The sequence below is a fragment of the Hyla sarda genome, chromosome 13, assembly GCF_029499605.1.
Source record: "Hyla sarda isolate aHylSar1 chromosome 13, aHylSar1.hap1, whole genome shotgun sequence".
NCBI lineage: Eukaryota > Metazoa > Chordata > Amphibia > Anura > Hylidae > Hyla > Hyla sarda.
The window spans coordinates 33,939,864-33,960,008 of NC_079201.1; the positions used below are offsets into that span (position 1 = coordinate 33,939,864).

Consider the following 20,145-nt stretch of genomic DNA (forward strand, 5'->3'; position numbering starts at 1 on the left):
TCAGTTGTTTAGGATTCAGCCTCCATTATTTCTGAGCACCGGACAGTGGAACACAGCAAGATACGTTCCCCCATCAGTCGACCATTCGTGTGTCCGAACATTGGGCGTTCAGATTGAAATGAATGAGATCAGTTCCATCATCAGTTTCCATCTGACACTCTTTCTACAGCCAGAGGTAAACACCTCCGAAAGCCGGACATATGTGAAGGTGGCCGAACACTGTGCCTACATGGTAATCAAGTATATCACTCATAGCATTGTCTGAAGTTAAGACAAGACAAATTAGTACCAGGAGTCCTTTTTGTGGGGTATGGTCAAGAAAATGCAGTCATGAACTAAGGTGAAATTGAACAACAAACATACTAAACAAATGTACAACACCACAACTAAAATCTGTGATGTGACATTCCAAATACTCTGTACAATTAAAGTGTCCGGGTTATTTCAATTTCTTAATTTATTTATTCACAGATACAAAACTTTAGCAGACAGAGACACTAGTGTGTAGTGTGCTCTAATCAGTGACAGCTGTTTCTCCCTAATGTTAAAGGGGTACTCTGCCTCTGGATATCTTATCCCACTCTCCAAAGGATAAGGGGTTAAGATGTCTGATTGCGGGGGTCTGATCGAGAGTTCCCCGATCTCTTTGCAGCACCCAGCATTCATTTAGAATGCTGAGTGCGGGCGGCAGGGGTCATGACATCACGGCCACGCCCTTCGTGACATCACACCACATCCCAGAAATGCAAGTCTATGGGAGGAGGCGTGGCATAACCTCACAAAGGGTGTGGTCATGACATCACAACCCTCGCTGCCCGCTCCAAGCGTTCAGAACAAAATGTTCCGAACACTGAGGCAGCAGAGTACCCCTTTAACCCCTTCACGATGAGCGACGTACATGTACGGCGCCGCGAAGTGTCACTTGGCGCACGGCGACGTACATGTACGTCGCGGTGTTCCGGGAGCGCCGCGTCACCGGTAGCGGTGATCGGGCCGGGATGACTGCTGTTATCTAACAGCAGGCATCCCGGCACATCGCCGAGGGGGGTCCTGAGACCCCCCATGACCGCGATGCGCATAAATCGCAGGTTAATTCAGACCTGCGATCTGCGCGATTCCGGGTCATACGGGTCACTGGTAACCCGGAAAATAAGAGGGATCGGGGGTGTCCGAGACACCCTCGATCCCCCTGAAGGGATAGGAGTTTGGTGGCAGGGGTGCCACCCCTCCTATCCCTGCTATTGGTCGGCCGAGCGACCGACCGATAGGAGACCGGGGGAGGGGGGGTTAAAGTTCGGTTCCCCCGCTTTGCCCACCTATCGGTGTCCGGGCAAAATGTGGGAACCGTCCAGGGAAGGTCGGCACCGAAGGTCCCTTACCTGGATCCCGGATCCCCGAGCGCGATCCTTCCCCCACGTGCGGCGGCGGCAGCAATACTTCCGGGTCCTGCTAGGTGAGTAGTTGCCTAGCAACAAACGGAGGGCCACAGGTTACAGTGGTCTCTAAACCGTGGCCCTCCAGATGTTGCAAAACTATAACTCCCAGCATGCCCAGACAGCTGTTTGCTGTGTGAGCATGCTGGGACTTGTAGTTTTACAATATTTAGAGGGGTTCAGGTTGTAGACCACTAAGTGGTCTCAAACTGTAGCCCTCCAGATGTTGCAAAACTACAACTCTCAGCATGCCCAGACAGCAGTTTGCTGTCTGGGCATGCTGCGAGTTGTAGTTTTGCAACATCTGGAGGGCCACAGTTTTGAGACCACTGGACAGTGATTTACAACCTGAACCACTCTAAATCTTGCAAAACTACAACTCCCAGCATTCAGGAACAGCATAAGGCTGTCTTGGCATGCTGGGAGTTGTACTTGCGTGCCTCCAGCCATTGCATAACCACATCTCCCAGCATGCCCTTCCGCAATTAGTACATGCTGGGAGTTGTAGTCTTGCAACAGCTGGAGGCACACTGGTTGGAAAATACTGAGTTAGGTCATAGAACCTAACTCAAGGTTTTCCAGCCAGTGTGCCTCCAGCTGTTACAAAACTACAACTCCCAGCATGCATGGTCTGTCAGTGCATGCTGGGAGTTGTAGTTTTGACCCCCCTCCCATGTGAATGTACAGGCTACATTCACACTGGCGGCAGATTACGGTGAGTTCCCCGCTACAAATTTGAGCTGCGGCAAATTTTCCGCCGCAGCTTAAACTCCTAGCGGGAGACTCAGTGTAATCCGCCGTCAGTGTGAATGTAACCTAAAAACACTACACTACACTAGCATAAAATAAAGAGTAAAACACTACATATACACAAGTACACTGCCCCCCCACCACCCCCCTCCCCAATAAAAATAAAAAACGTATTGTATGGCAGTGTTTCTAAGATGGAGCCTCCAGCTGTTGCAAAACAAAAACTCCCAGCATTTCTGGACAGCAATTGACTGTCCAAACATGCTGGGAGTTTAGCAACAGCTGGAGGCACCCTGTTTGGGAATCACTGGCATAGAATACCCCTATGTCCACACCTATGCAAGTCCCTAATTCAGGCCTCAAATGCGCATGGCGCTCTCACTTTGGAGCCCTGTCGTATTTCAAGGCAACAGAATAGGGTCACATATGGGGTATCGCCGTACTCGGGAGAAATTGCCTAACAAATTTTGGGGGGCTTTTTCTCCTTTTACCCCTTATGAAAAGGAACAGTTGGGGTCTACACCAGCATGTTAGTGTAAAAAAATAAACATTTTTACACTAACATGCTGGTGTTGCCCTATACTTTTCATTTTCACAAGAGGTAAAAGGGAAAAACGCCCCCCAAAATTTGTAACGCAATTTCTCCCGAGTACGGAGATACCCCATATGTGGGCGCAAAGTGCTCTGGGGGCGCACAACAAGGCCCAGAAGGGAGAGTGTGCCATGTACATTTGAGGTGATTTGCACAGGGGTGGCTGATTGTTACAGCGGCTCTGACAAACGCAAAAAAAAAAAAACACACCCACATGTGACCCCATTTTGGAAACTACACCCCTCACGGAATGTAATAAGGGGTGCAGTGAGAATTTACCCCCCACAGGTGTCTGACGGATCTTTGGAACAGTGGTCCGTGAAAATTAAAAATTTTGCACAGCCCACTGTTCCAAAGATCTGTCAGACACCAGTGGGGGGTAAATGCTCACTGTACCCCTCATTACATTCTGTGAGGGGTCTAGTTTCCAAAATGGTATGCCATGTGTTTTTTTTTTTTTTTGCTGTCCTGGCACCATAGGGGCTTCCTAAATGTGACATGCCCCCTGAGCAAAATTTGCTCTCAAAAAGCCAAATATGACTCCTTCTCTTCTGAGCATTGTAGTTCGCCCGTAGTGCACTTCAGGTCCACTTATGGGGTACCTCTATACTCAGAAGAGATGGGGTTACAAATTTTGGGGGGTCTTTTCTGCTATTAACCCTTGCAAAAATGTGAATTTGGGGGGAAACCCACATTTTAGTGAAAAAAAATATTTTTTTTTTACATATGCAAAAGTCGTGAAACACCTGTGGGGTATTAAGGCTCACTTTATCAAAAAGCCAATATGACTCCTCTTCTGAGCATTGTAGTTTGTCCACTTATGGGGTACCTCCACACTCAGAAGAGATGGGGTTACAAATTTTGGGGGGTCTTTTCTGCTATTATCCCTTTATAAAATGTGAAATTTGAGGGAAAACCAACATTTTAGTGAAATTTTTTTTTTTTTTTTTTACATATGCAAAAGTCGTGAAACACCTGTGGGATATTAAGGCTCACTTTATTCTTTGTTATGTTCATCAAGGGGTCTAGTTTCCAAAATGGTATGCCATGTGTTTTTTTTTTTTTGCTGTTCTGGCACCATAGGGGCTTCCTAAATGCGACATGCCCCCCAAAAACCATTTGAGAAAAACGTACTCTCTAAAATCCCCTTTTCGCTTCTGAGCCCTCTACTGCGCCCGCCGAACACTTTACATAGACATATGAGGTATGTGCTTACTCGAAAGAAATTGGGTTACACATACAAGTTTACATTTTCTCCTTTTACTCCTTGTAAAAATTCAAAAATTGGGTCTACAAGAACATGCGAGTGTAAAAAATGAAGATTTTGAATTTTCTCCTTCACTTTGCTGCTTTTCCTGTGAAACATCTGAAGGGTTAAAGCATTTACTGAATGTCATTTTGAATACTTTGGGTGGGGGGGGGGTTGGGGGGGTGCAGTTTTTATAATGGGGTCATTTATGGGGTATTTCTAATATGAAGACCCTTCAAATCCACTTCAAACCTGAACTGGTGTCTGAAAAATTGTGAGTTTGAAAATTTTGTGAAAAATTGGAAAATTGCTGCTGAACTTTGAAGCCCTCTGGTGTCTTCCAGAAGTTAAAACTCGTCAATTTTATGATGCAATCATAAAGAAGACATATTGTATATGTGAATCCAAAAAAAAAAAATTATTTGGAATATCCATTTTCCTTACAAGCAGAGAGCTTCAAAGTTAGAAAAATGCAAAATTCTAAATTTTTTCATCAAATTTGGGGATTTTTCACCAAGGAAGGATGCAAGTTACAACAAAAAATTAACCACTATGTTAAAGTAGATTATGTCACGAAAAAACAATATCAGAATGATAAGTAAAAGCATTCCAGAGTTATTAATGTTTAAAGTGACAGTGATCAGATTTGCAAAAAAGGGCTTCGTCCTAGAGGTGAAAATGGGCTCCGTCCTTAAGGGGTTAAGCATCAACAGACCCTGCCCCCACATAACGACTTAAAGGGGAACTCTGGTGGAATCAAGTAGAAAACAAATGTTTTCAGATCAACTGGTGCCAGAAAGTTATGGACGGAGGTGTCGCAGAGAGCACTGTTGTCAGGCAGGCTTTAGTATATCTGTAGCATACAGCAGCTGATTAGTACTAGAAGGGTTAAGGTTTTTTTTTTAAATAGAAGTTATTTACATATCACTTTCTTGCACCAGTTGATTTGAAAAAAATTTTTTTCCACCGGAGTTCCCCTTTAAGTACATACATACCTCCCCTGATGTAAGTGTAATGACAGTGAGTGCGTAATGCAAAAGTATAATAAAACATATTAAAGGCGAAAGCAGCCTCAATGACATCTCTAGCATTTACAGGAATATCCCCATATCTATTTGATCAGTCATCCCAACCATTTTGTGGGCATTTGTACATAGGATCCAACGTGCCTCTAACTGTCGTGTGCATGCACTCTCTAGACCCATAAAATTAAGAACCTTCATGTCTCCTCCATGTTCCTTAATAACATGTTTAATATATCAGGGTGAACCCTTACCCCCTCTGATTGACCATATGTGTTCTGGGGACCTGGTATTGACAGCACATATCATGCTGTCGACATAAAACTGCCCACAGGCACACATCACTGTACACTTTACGTAATTTGTTTTGCAGCACATGAAATGTGTTCGGGAACTGTTCACACCACCCAGCGAGACTGTGCAGCAAGGTGTGAACTGCGCAAACCAGGAACAACCACAGCACCTGCAATTTTCTTGAAGTATTGTTTGTTTGTTTTTTTAAGCAATTTTCTGTCTTCTTCCATTTTAATTTACTGCTTACTAAAAAATCCTTTAGATTTCTTGATATATTAAACGTGCTGCCTGATCTAGTTCAGTCAACCCCATTGTGTCTGAATACTGCTTTTGATTACATTGGCCATTGAACTCTATTTAAATGAAAACGAGAATCTTTCATTTTTATTTATATATTTACTCATATCCAACCTTTGTTTCTTTTTTAAGAGTGTCTGGTGTGGGTTTTGCTAGCTTTTATCAGGGCTTTTATAAGAAGTCCTTGCAGGTAACCTCTTTTCAGAATGTGCACAAATGCTCAAGAAAGGGTTGGGTTGAATGATTGAATAGACATGGGGATATTCCTGTAAATGCTAGAGATGATTAAAACATTAAAATAGGGCGCTACATTGTGTTTACCCCACATGGTTGTGTACCCCATACACAACCATGGAAAGTGCATGAATAAATACGTATCCTGCAGCTTTTTAACCAGAGTAACCAACGATGTATGTAGAAAGCTTGTTTCAAAGAGCCTGATGAAGTAGCCAGCTGTGCTACAAAATGCGTTGCATTCTGAGTAAATTAAGTTTTCCAAGAACCTACCTCCTGATTATGTCCAGCGCCGTATTGATCCATCTCTTTGAAGCAAGCTTTCTACATACAGAGATGATTAGTAGTACTTTAAAGGGGTACTCCAGTAGAAAAAAAAATTCTAAACAAAGTTAAACAGATTTGGAAAATGCTTGTATTAAAAAATCTTAATCCTTCCAGTACTTATCAGCTGCTGTATGCTCCAAAGGAAGTTGAGTTGTTCTTTTCTTTCTGACCACAGTGCTCTCTGCTGACACCTCTGTCCGTGTCAGGAACTGTCCAGAGTAGAAGCAAATCCCTATAGAATACCTCTCCTGCTCCGGACAGTTCCTGACATGGACATTGTGGTCAGCAGATCTGGTTCTACAATGGGTCCCACTGGGCAAATAGCCACCTGACAAGATTTGTGACCCCTTTTGCGACCCATGACGGACCTAGTCTGTCATGGTACTGCTCAGGGTGTATGGAGCAGGCTCCTGACTCGAGCCCGCTCCATACCCAGTGGCCCACAGCTGATTTCTGTAACTGGGGGCTGCCGCTAATAGCCGGCATGCAGCGATCACCGCAGCCGACTCCAAGCACAGTAAAAATTAGAGAGAAATAGCGGCACTCACTACTTCAATGCAGGGCTTCTTTATTATGCAGGGGATCAAACGGGATACAAAAGACAAGCTGGAGCTATCCACAGGTAGAGAGACACAATGTTTCACCGATGGCTTCTTCCGGTCCCATGCTGGGACATGGCAGCGGCGCCCCTGAAATACGCAAGCAGCATATGTCATAGGCAAATGTCACTACGGCAATGGCGTACAACACATTTCTAACGCATCCGCACAGCGCTCAAAGTGCAAAGGAGCGGACTGCAGCCGCAAGGCAACCAGAAGGCTTCAGGATCAATTAAAAAATAATAATAGAAAAGTGAATATATACAAAATGTGCAATAATACAAGACAAACATATTAAAAAGACAATAGCAGCATATCCAGATGTAACTACAAGAAGACACTCATGTCGTTTTTTTCATTCATTCCTGGAGGACCTTGGGCTATTAACCCTTTAGATCATCGCTGTCATAGCTGACAGCGGAGTCTAATGGGGGCTTTAAACCATCCCTGGTGGTCTAGTGGGGAGGGCTTACCTCTCCTTCTGTCTCGGCCCCTGCTCTGCATTTGATGGAGCCTGGCTGCACCAGGCTCTTTCAAATGAGCGCAGAGCACACAGATCGATGAAGTTCTATGGAACTTCATTAATTTGTATGAGGAATATACTAAGGGACCAATAAAGTGTAAAAAAAAAAAAGTTTAAAGGGGTACTCCGTTGGTATGTTAGATCTCAGGGGTCCCGCCGCTGGGGACCCCCGCGATCTCCTGGCCGACAGCTGCTTCTCCAGAACACTGAAGCTTGCAGCTTCTGCATTCACGACCACACGCCACGCCTCCTCCAATCATGTCTATTTGAGGGGGCATGACAGCTAGTACATAGCCAACATGCCTCCTTCTATAGAAGTGAATGTTGTATATCCATGTATTGATTTAATAAACAAAGAATTTGAAAAGAATGGTGAGTGCCACTTTTATTTCTTACATAGGGTAGGATCACACTGGGCACATCCTCATTGTATGTCACGCTGCCGATGCACTGATGGCAATAATCACAGAGAAACTCCAGAGCGAGCTCCCGGGGAGGTAGCTTTGTCTGTCTGCTCGTAGCGTCGGGTTTCTATAGCGGGAAATCTACCGCTACAAGCAGACACACAGAGCTACCTGGCCGCAGCTGGGAGCTCGTTCTGCTGCTACTGCCATCAGCACATCCGCAGCAGGAAATACACTGCGAGTGTGACCCTGCCCACACAGTGGATTCGTTGTGGACTTGTGGGAATATTTATCAAAAAGTGTGCAGAGGAAAAGTAGACCAGCCCCATAACAACCAATCAGATTGCTTCTTTAATTTTAAAAGGCTTCTGAAAACAAAAGAAGCAATCTGGTTGCAATGAGCAACTGGTCATCTTTTCCTCTGCACTGGTATTGATAACACTTGGTTTCCGTATAAAGAGGCCTGTGAAATATATATGAAGCAATCTGATTGATTGCTATGGGCAAATTTACCTCTACACAAGTTTTGACAAATCTTCCCCAGAGGGTATAAGAGGATTCTTTTGCAGTAGTTAGGACAGTATTTTGCATGAGCATTTGTGAGCCAGGAGTTTAACATACAGTGGCAGATTTATCAAAACCTGTATAGAGAGAGTGGCACATTGTCCATAGCAACCAATCAGATTGCTTTTTTCTTTTCTAAAGAGGCCTGGGAAAAATGAAAAAAAAAAAACAATCTGATTGGTTGCTAGGGGCAACTGCGCCACTCCTTCGCTACACAGGTTTTGGTAAATCTCCCCCACATAGAGGAAATCTGTAATGGAAACGTTTTCATATTTTCTGTGTGATAGACTCACTAAGACTGGTTTTTTTTTGGCTTTACTCTAGTCACCATTTGGTTCTCTTTTTGGAGCAAATTTTGATCAGTATTTCTACCAGAACCGACAAAGAAAAAAAAAATATGCACCTGAAAATATGTTTTTGTACCCACCCCTGGTTTTGTCTAAAATTCTTACCAAATACTGACCAAAATACTGTGTGTGAACCCAGCCTAAGGGTGCATTCACATGCTTGTAACTAGCAGTGGGAAATCCGCTGCAAGTTAACCTACCATTCATTTGAATGGGTCCGCTGGCAGTCTGCCAATTTGACACTATTGCGGACTGTCTACGGACCCAGTGAAATGAATGGTAGCGTAACTTGCAGCGTATTTCCCGCAGAAGGAAACCCGCTGCTAGTTACAAGCATGTGAACACACCCTTAAAAATACTTACCAAAATGCTGCAGTGTGAATGTGGCCATACTCTTAATGCATGTTGCCCCATTCTTGTTGGTAGAATTACAGAAACTACAGCAGACTCCAATATGAGTGAATAAGGTTCATTTGGGAATATTTAAAAGTGAATTCAATGTTTTTGGATGTAAACTGCCCCTGTGTTTTAAAATAAATTTGCCTTGTTTGCCGCATGTGACGATAGGGTTTAAAGTGTGTAAAATTTTCAAAAGTCTGGGCCAAAGAAACCCAGTCCTTTACTATTCCACCTCAGAGGTGGTGTAGACTCAGCACACTGTGTAAGATGCTCGAGATTTTCAAAAAGCCTGAGTCACTATTTAAAGGAGTACTGTAGTGCACATTTTTTTTAAATCCCATTGTGCTGGGGCTGCAAAAAAGTAGAAAAACAAACTGTAACTCACCTTCCTTCGCTTCCCCGTGGCACCGATATAGCTCTTTGGTCCTTCGATCCTGGTCTTCTTTCCTGCTTCTGTGTGCACGGATTGTCTCACATATCAGTGTATCACCCGCTGCAGCGATGTCCCACTGGTGATTGGCAGCGTCATGTAAGGAGCCAGGGCCTCGCCTTCTCCCTGCTGCCCGGGCTCCTTACATAATGGGACGAAAACATAAATGGATGAAAATGGGCGCATGAGTTGGATACGATTTATCAATAGAAATCGATGGATACATATAAACATATGATTCTATACGATTTTTAAGTAAAAAATTGTATGAACGACATGGATGTAAAAATCTTAGTAATCTCTTTCTATTTTCTAAACTTTTTTTTACTTTTTTTTTATTACAATTTTTTTTTTTTTGGGGGGGGGGGGGGGGGGGGGTAGCCATCTTGCCAGTAAGTAACAATAAACTGGAGCTGCTATTCCCACTTCTATGGGAGAGTTTTCTAGGCATGTTTTGTCACCTGTGCAGAGGTCAGTGTGCAGGAAGGGGAGGCTGATCTGTAAACATCACTTCTTGTATATGTGCTAATCCAATTTTAGCTATCAAATTGTGTCACCTTTCACTGTAATCCTGTCTGTAAACCAAAGACATCCAAAGATGGATATATCTATTATTGTGCTAGTCTCCACATCATGGCAGATATAGTTATTGTTATGATCTTGTGGCTACTTGCCAGTGTATAAAAAATAAAAGTAAACTTTGATCCTGGCTTAACCCCCTACGTTCCACAGACACTAGCAACTGTTACATGTAAGGTGTTTGGCAGAGGAGCTTGTTACGTTATGCACTCTGGCCACACACGCTGGCCGTGAGCGCATGGTCCCAGCCCGTCACTCACTTGGTGCTTCTCCTGCCCCCGCCTCTGCCTCTCAGCTCTGGCGCGCGTGTCCCCATCCCCTAGGGCGCGCGCGCTGGAGTTTTAAGATTTAAAGGGCCAGTGTGCTTATTAGTAAAGTAACACCTGTGGCTCATTAACAAATTCCTCCACCTCCCACACTTCCCTGCCGGATCTTTGTTGCCCTAGAGCCTTAGAGAAAGCATTCCTGTGTATTGCCTTGCCATGTTTCATACCCCAGTTCCGTGATCTCACCTTGCTCCTTTGCTGCCTGCTTACTGACTATTTGCTTAATTCCTTACTACGCTACTGTGCTGCCTGCCCTGACCACCTGCTATTCAGACCATAAGTTGCCTTATCCCACCTGTGTCTCGATTTATCCTCAGCTGCCTGTGTGGTCGAGCTGTGCCAGGAGTAGCGACCTTGGTGCCGCCAGCTGCAGCATGTCCATCCCGCTTTGCGGCGAGCTCTGGTGAAAACCAGCGGCACCTTAAACTCCGCTCCCTGGTATGGTCTGAGTCATCTACCACACAGGTCCAGCGGACCCACTATGATATGTGTTGCAGTCTACTGAAACGTGAGTATTACAGTAAGATACGGCCATGGATCCCACTGAGGTACCCTTGCCTGAAGTCGTGGATCTTCCCTCCTTTGTGGTACGTCAGTCTTAGCAATTGGCGCGACAGGTGCAGTAACTTACCCAACTGTCTGCTATGATGCAACAGCTATTGACCTTGCAGCAACAACAGCAGCAGGTACCGCAATCTGGCCCACTCCCACCACCAGTTCCTGCAGTGTCTTCTGGCTCCCAGCTATGTCTACTTTACCTTCTAAGTATGATGCTGATTCCAAGTTATGCAGAGGCTTCGTTACACAGTGCTCCATGCACTTGGAGCTTATGTCTGAACAATTTCCGATTGAACGAAGGTGGCCTTTGTCATTAGTCTACTGTCTGGAAAAGCCCTGGCCTGGGCTACACCCCTTTGGGACAGTGGTGATCCGGTATCCTCCAATTTGTCAGATTTTTGGGGAGAATTTTGCAATGTTTTTGAGGAACCCGCACATGCCTCTTCTGCTGAGATGGCTTTGCGGAACCTCTTTCAAGGGAATTCTTCCATTGGCAACTACGCGGTTCAATTCGGCACTCTAGCCTCAGAATTTGCCTGGAATGATGAGGCCTTTAGTGCCACATTCAAAAAAGGACTGTCAAGCTGGATTAAAGATGCCCTCGCAGCAAGTGATCCTCCATCTTCTTTGACTGAACTTATTCATTTGGCCACACGCATTGACGTGCGTTTTGCTGAGAGACAGGAGGAACTGCGCTTAGAGAGGGAACCTGCCTGAACACGGAGATGTCACCACCTGGTACCCATGTTTCAACGTCCACCTCTTCAGTTTCCTGCACCTCTTGCTGAAGAGGCTATGCATGTGGATCGTTCTCGTCTTCCGCAACAGGAGAGGTCACGACGACGCAGTGAGAATTTGTGCTTTTATTGTGCTAACCAAGAGCACTTCCTCAAGGACTGTACAGTTCACCCACAGTGTCCGGGAAATGCCCGCACCTAGGGTACGTGGGAGAGGTGTCCCTGGGTGTGAATTCTACCTCTCCACGCTTAACTATTTCTGTACAAGTCTTTGCTACAGCCAAGTCTTCCTTCAGCGCTACAGCATTTTTGGATTCTGGATGAGCAGGTAACTTTATTGATGCTTCTTTGGTCCACAAGTATCATCTTCTCCTTACTCGGCTTGTCAAGCCCTTGTTCATCTCCTCTGTTAATGGACAAAATCTGGACTGTATGGTTCACTTCCGTACAAAATCTCTCGTCATGCAAGTGGGAGTATTGCATAAAGAAATTCTATGTTCTGCCACACTGTACTTCTGAGATACTTCTTGGCCTTCCTTAGCTGCAACGCCATTCTCCGCAACTGGATTGGAGAAATGGAGAAATAATTTGCTGGGGACAATCCTGTCAAAATCTTTACCTCCAACCAGTTCAGTCTAAAGTTGTTTCTCATCTTCCTCCTTTACCTGGCCTGCCGCTACCTTACTAAGATTTCTCTGATATATTCTGCAAGAAAGAGGCTGAGTCTTTGCCTCCACATCGTCCTTACGACTGCCCTATAGATCTTCTGCCTGATACCACTCCTCCTCGTGGAAGGATATACCCTCTATCAGTTCCTGAGACCAAAGATATGGCTGAGTATATCCAGGAGAATCTCCAAAATGGATTTATCTGTAAGTCCTCTTCTCCTGCTGGAGCTAGATTCTTCTTTGTAGGGAAGAAGGATGGTTCACTCCGTCCATGCATTGACTACAGGGGACTTAACAAAATCACAGTCAAGAATCGTTACCCACTACCTCTTTTCTCAGAACATTTTGACCGTCTACGTGCTGCCAAGGTATTCTCCAAGTTCTCCTCATTCGTATCAGCAAGGTAGATGAATGGAAAACAGCCTTCAATACTCGTGATGGACATTTTGAGTATCTTGTAATGCATTTTGTTGTATACCTAGATGACATCCTCTCTTCCAACTACCAGTCATCTACCACACAGGTCCAGCGGATCCTCTATCATCTGTGTTCCAGTCTACTGAAATGTGAGTGTTACAGAACTCCATCTGTCTGGCTATTGGCACAGTGTTACGTAATCATGTTGTGTATATAGTCAATATGGCAGCCATGGGCCGAACAAAGACCCCCAGATCTGCTATTGGCTTATGCCTATTAGTGTAACAATGAGGCAGCAATCTTTTAGAACGCTATGGGGGGAATTTATCTTTCACTGGTCCAGTGCAGATTGGCAGAATTTGTTTGTTTAAATCTTGTCTTTGCACCAAAAATGTTGCAAGAGACTTTATGCAAGAGATTTTGCTCTCAAAGAGAGCTTGCGCAAAAATGTGCTCAATTTTGCCATTCTGTGATGGTGCAGGGAATGATAAATCCCCCCCCCCCCCCTATATATTCTCAAATATTGTACTAGTGATTGCCGCTTCTAGTCCCCTAGTGTGATACAAAATAAAATAAAATCACATTTAGTTTTATTTTAAAGATTTCTATGGTGCATAAAGAAAAAAGAAAAAGGTATCTTTTTAGCCCAAAATGGAACTAAAGCACCCGAAACCACTATTGAAAAAAAATAAAATAAATGGCTATATTTGTGAAAGAAATTAAGTTTGGCTTTCAAAATGGGGTGCTTTTTCATTAAACTGAATGTGTAAAAAAAAATGTATACACATTTGGCATTGCCTCATACATACCTACCCATAGAATAAAGTTAATGTGCTATTTTTACTGGTTATTAGTGAAAAAATTTGGCAGAATTGCTGTCTTTTATGTTGTTTTTCATATTTATTTTTGCATTCCCTCCAAAAATGTATTAAGTAAAAAAAAAATCTAAAAAAAAAAGTTAAGTATAAAAAATATAACTCTTCCCACAAAATGCAAGCCCTCATATGGGTACATAAGTTTGCTATTTGAATACAGTGATAGTAAAAGGAAAAAAAAAACATGTCTATTAAGTGACACACAGGCCTGACTGGCCTGGTCGATAAGAGGTTAAGTCACATGCCTGACAACTGAAGTAGAGATAAACTGTTCCTTTTCTAAAGTATTAGAAGACTGGTGAACAAATGTTCAGAAATAAACTGAGAAATGTTGCTTTGAATGGAATTACTTTCTACCAATCTTTACATTTTTGGCAATTAGTTGTATGGTAATTTATCAATTAATCTGCAGGAGAATTTATCAGCAAGGGTCCATTTAAAGGGGTATTACAATTTAAGTAAACACCAAATTAATATAACAAAACAGAGCATACTAACCTAGCCCAGCCCTGGTGCCCCTGATGATGTTCTTTCCTTCTCATGCTCCCCCTAGACTTCCTGGAAATCTTTACACTGCTTGTGCCACTCTCCGAGCCTTGGGGAGTGGTGATAAGCAGAAACTAACAGGTACAGAGCATAAATGAACGCTGCTTCCCATTCATTTTAGCCATTGGTGGGGTCTTAGCACCCAGACCCTCACAGATCAAAACTTTTAAGTAGTCTTAAATGGTCACTGTCAGATATTAAGGATTCAAGGATATTAAGGATTAGGGATTTACTTGTGATTATAAAAATAATCTTACATGCAAAGGAGGACAGACTTACATGCAAGCACAGGACATAAAGGCAACACCTCAGGAGCCCAGCCAGAGCATAAAGTAATTGGCATGGAAATAATACATACAGTACATGAGAGTATGAATAGTACATAGATAATTTAAATAAGTAATAACATAGAGATGAGCGGCAGGGGCCATATTCGAATTTGCAATATTTTGCGACTATATGGACAAATCTTCGCCCCATGTTCATGAAATTCGCATATTCGCTATGTTCGTTCCCTTTTTTTTAATGCTAAAATAAATTAAATTTGCATAGTGCGCATGCGCAATTATATCTTTCCCCTGGAAGAAGGGAGGGATCGGTGTCCTCTGGAAGTGCTGATGTTTGGAAATATTTGCATATTTTTGAAATATACTAAATATTCGCGCTCCACACCGACTCACCCAGTAAATAATATTGGAGCCTTCTTTGGACCACAAACTGCAAGCAGGGAGGGATGATGACTTTTTTTTTTTTACATATAATACATCATTGTTGGGATGTGTACTGTGAAGAAAAAAAAAATGAATATTCGTCATTACGAATATATATCACTATATTCTAAATATTCGCAAAATCCAGCAGTGACGATAAAAATTTGCATCTCGACTATTCGCACTCAACACTAATTACATGTATGCTCCACAAATAGCAGTTAATACAGACAAATGCAATATACAGTGAAAACTACAAGGGGGCATACAAACAGGGCAAAGCAGCAGCACAATGTAACGTACAAACAGTGGACAAGTATATATGGGAAAAAAAATGCTGTAAAAAATTAAGGGAACACTAAGATAACACATCCTAAATCTGGATGAATGAACTTTACATAATTGAATGTGCTGACAACAAAATCACACAAAAATTATTCATGGAAATCAAATTTATCAACCCATAGAGGTCTGGATATGGAGTCACACTAAAAATCAAAGTGGAAAACCACACTACAGGCTGATCCAACTTTGATTTAATGTCCTTAAAACAAGTCAAAATGAGGCACTGTAGTGTGTGTGGCCTCCATGTGCCAGTATGAACACCCTACAACGCCTGGGCATGCTCCTGATGAGGTGGCGGATGGCCTCCTGAGGGATATCCTCCCAGAACTGCACTAAAGCATCCGGCAACTCCTGGACAGTCTATGGTGCAATGTGACGTAGGTGGATGGAGCGAGACATGATGTCCCAGATGTGCTCAATCGGATTCAGGTCTGGGGAACGGGTGGGCCAGTCCATAGCATCAATGCCTTCCACTTGCAGGAACTGCTGACACACTCCAGCCCCATGAGGTCTAATATTGTCTTGCATGAGGAGGAACCCAGGGCCAACCACACCAGCATATGGTCTCACAAGGGGTCTGAGGATCTCATCTCGGTAGCTAATGGCAGTCAGGCTACCTCTGGCAAGCATGTGGAGGGCTGTGCGGCGCCCCCCAAAGAAATGCCACCCCGCACCATTACTGACCCACCGCCGAACCGGTCATGCTGGAAGATGTTGCAGGCAGCAGAATTTTCTAAATGGCGTCTCCAGACTCAGTGCTCAGTGTGAACCTGCTTTCATCTGTGAAAAGCACAGAGCGCCAGTGGCGAATTTGCCAATCTTGGTGTTCTCTTGCAAATGCCAAACGTCCTGCGCAGTGTTGGCTGTAAGCACAACTCCCACCTGTGGACGTCGGGCTCTGGCAGTGCTCCTCCTCCTTGAACAAAGGCGGAGGTAGCGGTCCTGATGCTGGGTTGTTGCCATCCTACGGCCTCCTCCACGTCTCCTGATGTACTGGCCTGTCTCCTGGTAGCACCTCCATGCTCTGGACACTATGCTGACAGACACAGTAAACCTTCTTTAAACAGCTCGCATTGATATGCCATCCTGGATGAGCTGCACTACCTGAGCCACTTGTGTGGGTTGTAGACTCCGTCTCACGCTACCACTAGAGTGAAAGCACTGCCAGCATTCAAAAGTGACTAAAACATCAGCCAGGAAGCATAGGAACTGAGTAGTGGTCTGTGGTCACCACCTGCAGAACCACTCCTTTATTGGAGGTGTTACATAGTTACATATTTAGTACGGTTGAAAAAAGGCATACGTCCATCAAGTTCAACCAGGGAATTGAAGGGTAGGGGTGTGTCTTGCTAATTGCCTATAATTTCCAACTGTTGTCTGTTCCATTTGCACAACAGCATGTGAAATTGAATGTCAATCAGTGTTGCTTCCTGAGTGGACAGTGTGATTTCACAGAACTGGGATTGACTTGGAGTTACATTGTGTTGTTTAAGTGTTCCCTTTATTTTTTTGAGCAGTATATATATATATATATATATATATATATATATATACACACACACACACAAAGTGTAATCAGTATGTAATGCACAAAGCCAATGCCATATCAGTGTGAAAGTATTGCACTATGCAAAAATATACAGTAGTGAAGGAAACAATTGTATCTAACGAAATGTATATTATTGAAAAAAAACTAAAAACTATAACTTTTTAAACAGGGATCAATTTATGTGTGCGGGGAAATACAAATGTAGCCGACAATTGTAAAAATGTATTGTGTGTGTGTTTTTCACTTTTTTGCTTTATTTTTTACATTTTTTTAGTTAGTACTACTACTCCCAGCATGGAACACACTGTTCCATGATGGGAGTAGTAGTACCTGTACTAATAGACAGATCGCCCACTGCGATCTTTCTGTATAATGTATAGATGTGGCCGGCCGCTCTTCTATGGTCCCCTGCACTGACGTATATATACACCTATTCATATTTCACACAGAGCTGTGATTGGCCAGATGGTTCCAGCCAATCACAGCTCTCTGTGAGAAATAGGAACATGTGTATATATACGGCCGTGCAGGGGACCATAGGAGAGCGGCTGCCCGCTTCTATACATTATACAGTAGGATCACAACGGCTGTCAGAAGTGATACCCGCAGTGATCTTTCCATAACTGCAGGCACTACTACTCCCAATATGGAGTACATTCTGCCTCATGCTGGGAGCTGTAGTACCTGCATTAATAGACAGATCGCAGCGGGTGTCAGAAGTTACACTTGCTGCGATCTGTCTATTAATACAGGTACTACAGCTCCCAGCATGGAGCAGAGTGTGCTCCATGTTGGGAGTAGTAGTGCCTGCTTAAGGACACATCACAGTGGATGTCACTACTGACACCCTCTGTGATTGTCCTGTCTATAGCAGAGATGGAGCGGCTGTATACATCGCTCACATCCCTGCTCTGCATTATACTCCGGGCCGGCCACTCATTCATTCATCTTTTCCTCAGAGCTGTGATTGGCTGAAACCATACGGCCAATCACAGCTCTGGGTGGAAAATATGAATTTCTGTTGACATCAGTGGCCGGAGTATAGTGCAGAGAGGCGAGCGCTGTATAGACCCGCTCGCTTCTCTGCTATATTATGGACGATATATATCTATAGTACAGGTACTATCACTCCCAGCATGGAACAGCATGTTCCATTCTGGGAGTAGTAGTACTACATAAAAAAAAGTTAAAAATGTATAAAAAAAAAAAAAAAAAAAGTGAAACACACACACTTTATAAAAAAATAATAAAAATTGGGTTATAAAATATATACATTGCGTTTAATAAAACATTTTCCATCCCTGCTGCATCCTTTTTTTTTTTTTTTTTGGTACCCAAGAAATTTTGGGTACCAGAAAAAAAACGCCAAGGTGCAATTTCCACACAAATGAAAAAAAAACGCTGGAAAAAACGCAAGAAAAAACGCATGATGACGTCACTTGCACTGGCGATTTTTCTGGCGTTTTTTTAATCCCTAAAAACGCAGTGCAAAAAAAACAAGTGGAGACTTAGCCTAAGGCACCACTGCACTTTTTGTTGGGGTTAAGTAGGTCAGATATGCTGGAGACTTTTCCAATTGATGTCATCTGAGATTGGATTTGTAGATGACATGTTTATGTAGATGAAGTATATATTGGGGTTCTTTTTATATTCAGTGGCAATCAATTCTCTGTTGTACGTTTGGCAACTTTTATTTGTTTTATTTTTAAGAGAATTCATTCTTCTCCTTATGATACATTAATGCCTCCCTACTACCGTCTGAATGCTTTCTTTTTGTCATTTATTACAACCCTTCTTTTTGTATTCTATCATGCAGGAAACTCATGTTATATATTAATATAATAGAGCTTGAATGCAATTTTAGTTACAATTTCTTTTCCCTATCTGTTTCATATTTTTCGACTTTTGCATAAAAAGTGAACAAGTCACAAATTTATTATAATATATATATATATATATATATATTTTTTATATATATATATATATATATATATATATATATATATATTGCAGAAGAACCATAATATTGTTGCATACAAATCATACACCAGAAGAAAAAAAACCTGGTCAAGTATTGAGTTTATTTTTTATTCCAAATGGTTTACTATAAGGGGGTTAAGGCAGTAGATCTGGGGGCATTTCTCCTCCCCCGTCATGTCTATGTCAGTCTGATATACAATATACAGACTGTTTCACTTCCTCACTGCAGATAAACTTGTGGTTTCCTCTTTGAAACTGTAGAATGATGAGAAGCACTAGAAGAGTGAGTACCGGACCTGCCAGAAATTAGACAGTTGTGAGCACCAAGTATGCGGCCATCATGGAGCGTTGTTGTTTGCACTTGTTCTGAGTGGTCCAGAAGACTCTAGTAGTCGAATACACAGTTTATTATGAGTGACAGCTACACGGTGACAGCCGACTGATTATTTTGGCAGGACTGGGGCCATTAAAAAAGTAGTTTCTGTACAACATTTTAGGATTACATATGGATTCCCCAGATATCACTAGTGATGATTCACCACCGGAAAATAAAGACTCACAGGTAAGTCATAACTACTTAAATATTGATGCTCCATTAATTCTCATTTTATAATGAGAATTTACAATTTTCAATTATATAATAATTTTATTGACTTGTGTACCTTAAGGGAGTAAGTACGACAGCATTTGTTTCTGTTACCTGGGGGTAATACTATGATCAACCATCTGAAGTTGACCCTATCCCTCAAAACTGGACAAACTTTTTAGGTCAGCCAAAAGGCCACCCTCTTCACAGGCACTGCAGCATTTACATGGGAGGATAAAATTTGGGTTAGGACTTTCTGGACTATGTCTTAGAAACTCCATTGAGAAACACTACTGTTATCTTGTTCCCAGCCTGAAATGGTAACAGCTTAAAGGGGTACTCTTTTACTTTAATTTTTTTAAAATCAACTGTCTGTCTCCAGAAAGTTAAACAGATTTGTAAATTAGCACAATAGACGAATGTAGCCAGCACATAAAATCCGGAGTTTACTGATATCTAATTAAATGTTCCATAGAAAGGCAGGTAGGGGAGTACATCAGGCAATATCACGAACAGTTACCAGCTTGGAGATGGGTCCCTTCACGCCAACGTGTTTCGGGTCAAGGTTCACCCCTTCCAGGTCAGTATAAAAATGTTGCTTGGCAGATGAACATGTATTCCATGACTAAGGGTCCTTGACCCAAAATGTGTTGGCGTGAAGGGACCCATCTCCAAGCTGGTAACTGTACCTATAATGGCTGATGTACTCCCCTAACTGCATTTCTATGGAGCTTTTAATGAGATATCAATAAACTCCTGATTTCATGTGCTGGCTACATTCCTCTATTGTGCTGCTTATCTTGAG

General features: G+C 42.8%; 1 protein-coding gene across 5 annotated transcripts in view; it reads left to right on the plus strand.

The window, feature by feature from the left end:
• The window catches only part of UNC13D (unc-13 homolog D), a 144,580-nt gene that overhangs the window by 20,482 nt on the left and 103,953 nt on the right, over positions 1–20,145 (plus strand). The window contains exon 2 of one of the 5 annotated variants that reach the window (XM_056549657.1): positions 18,984–19,316. The exons of the other annotated variants lie outside the window; for them this stretch is intronic. Within the exon in view, the coding sequence (XP_056405632.1) occupies positions 19,260–19,316 (57 nt within the window). The 5' untranslated portion in view covers positions 18,984–19,259. The remainder of the gene's footprint in view (positions 1–18,983; positions 19,317–20,145) is intronic. 5 annotated transcript variants of the gene reach the window in all.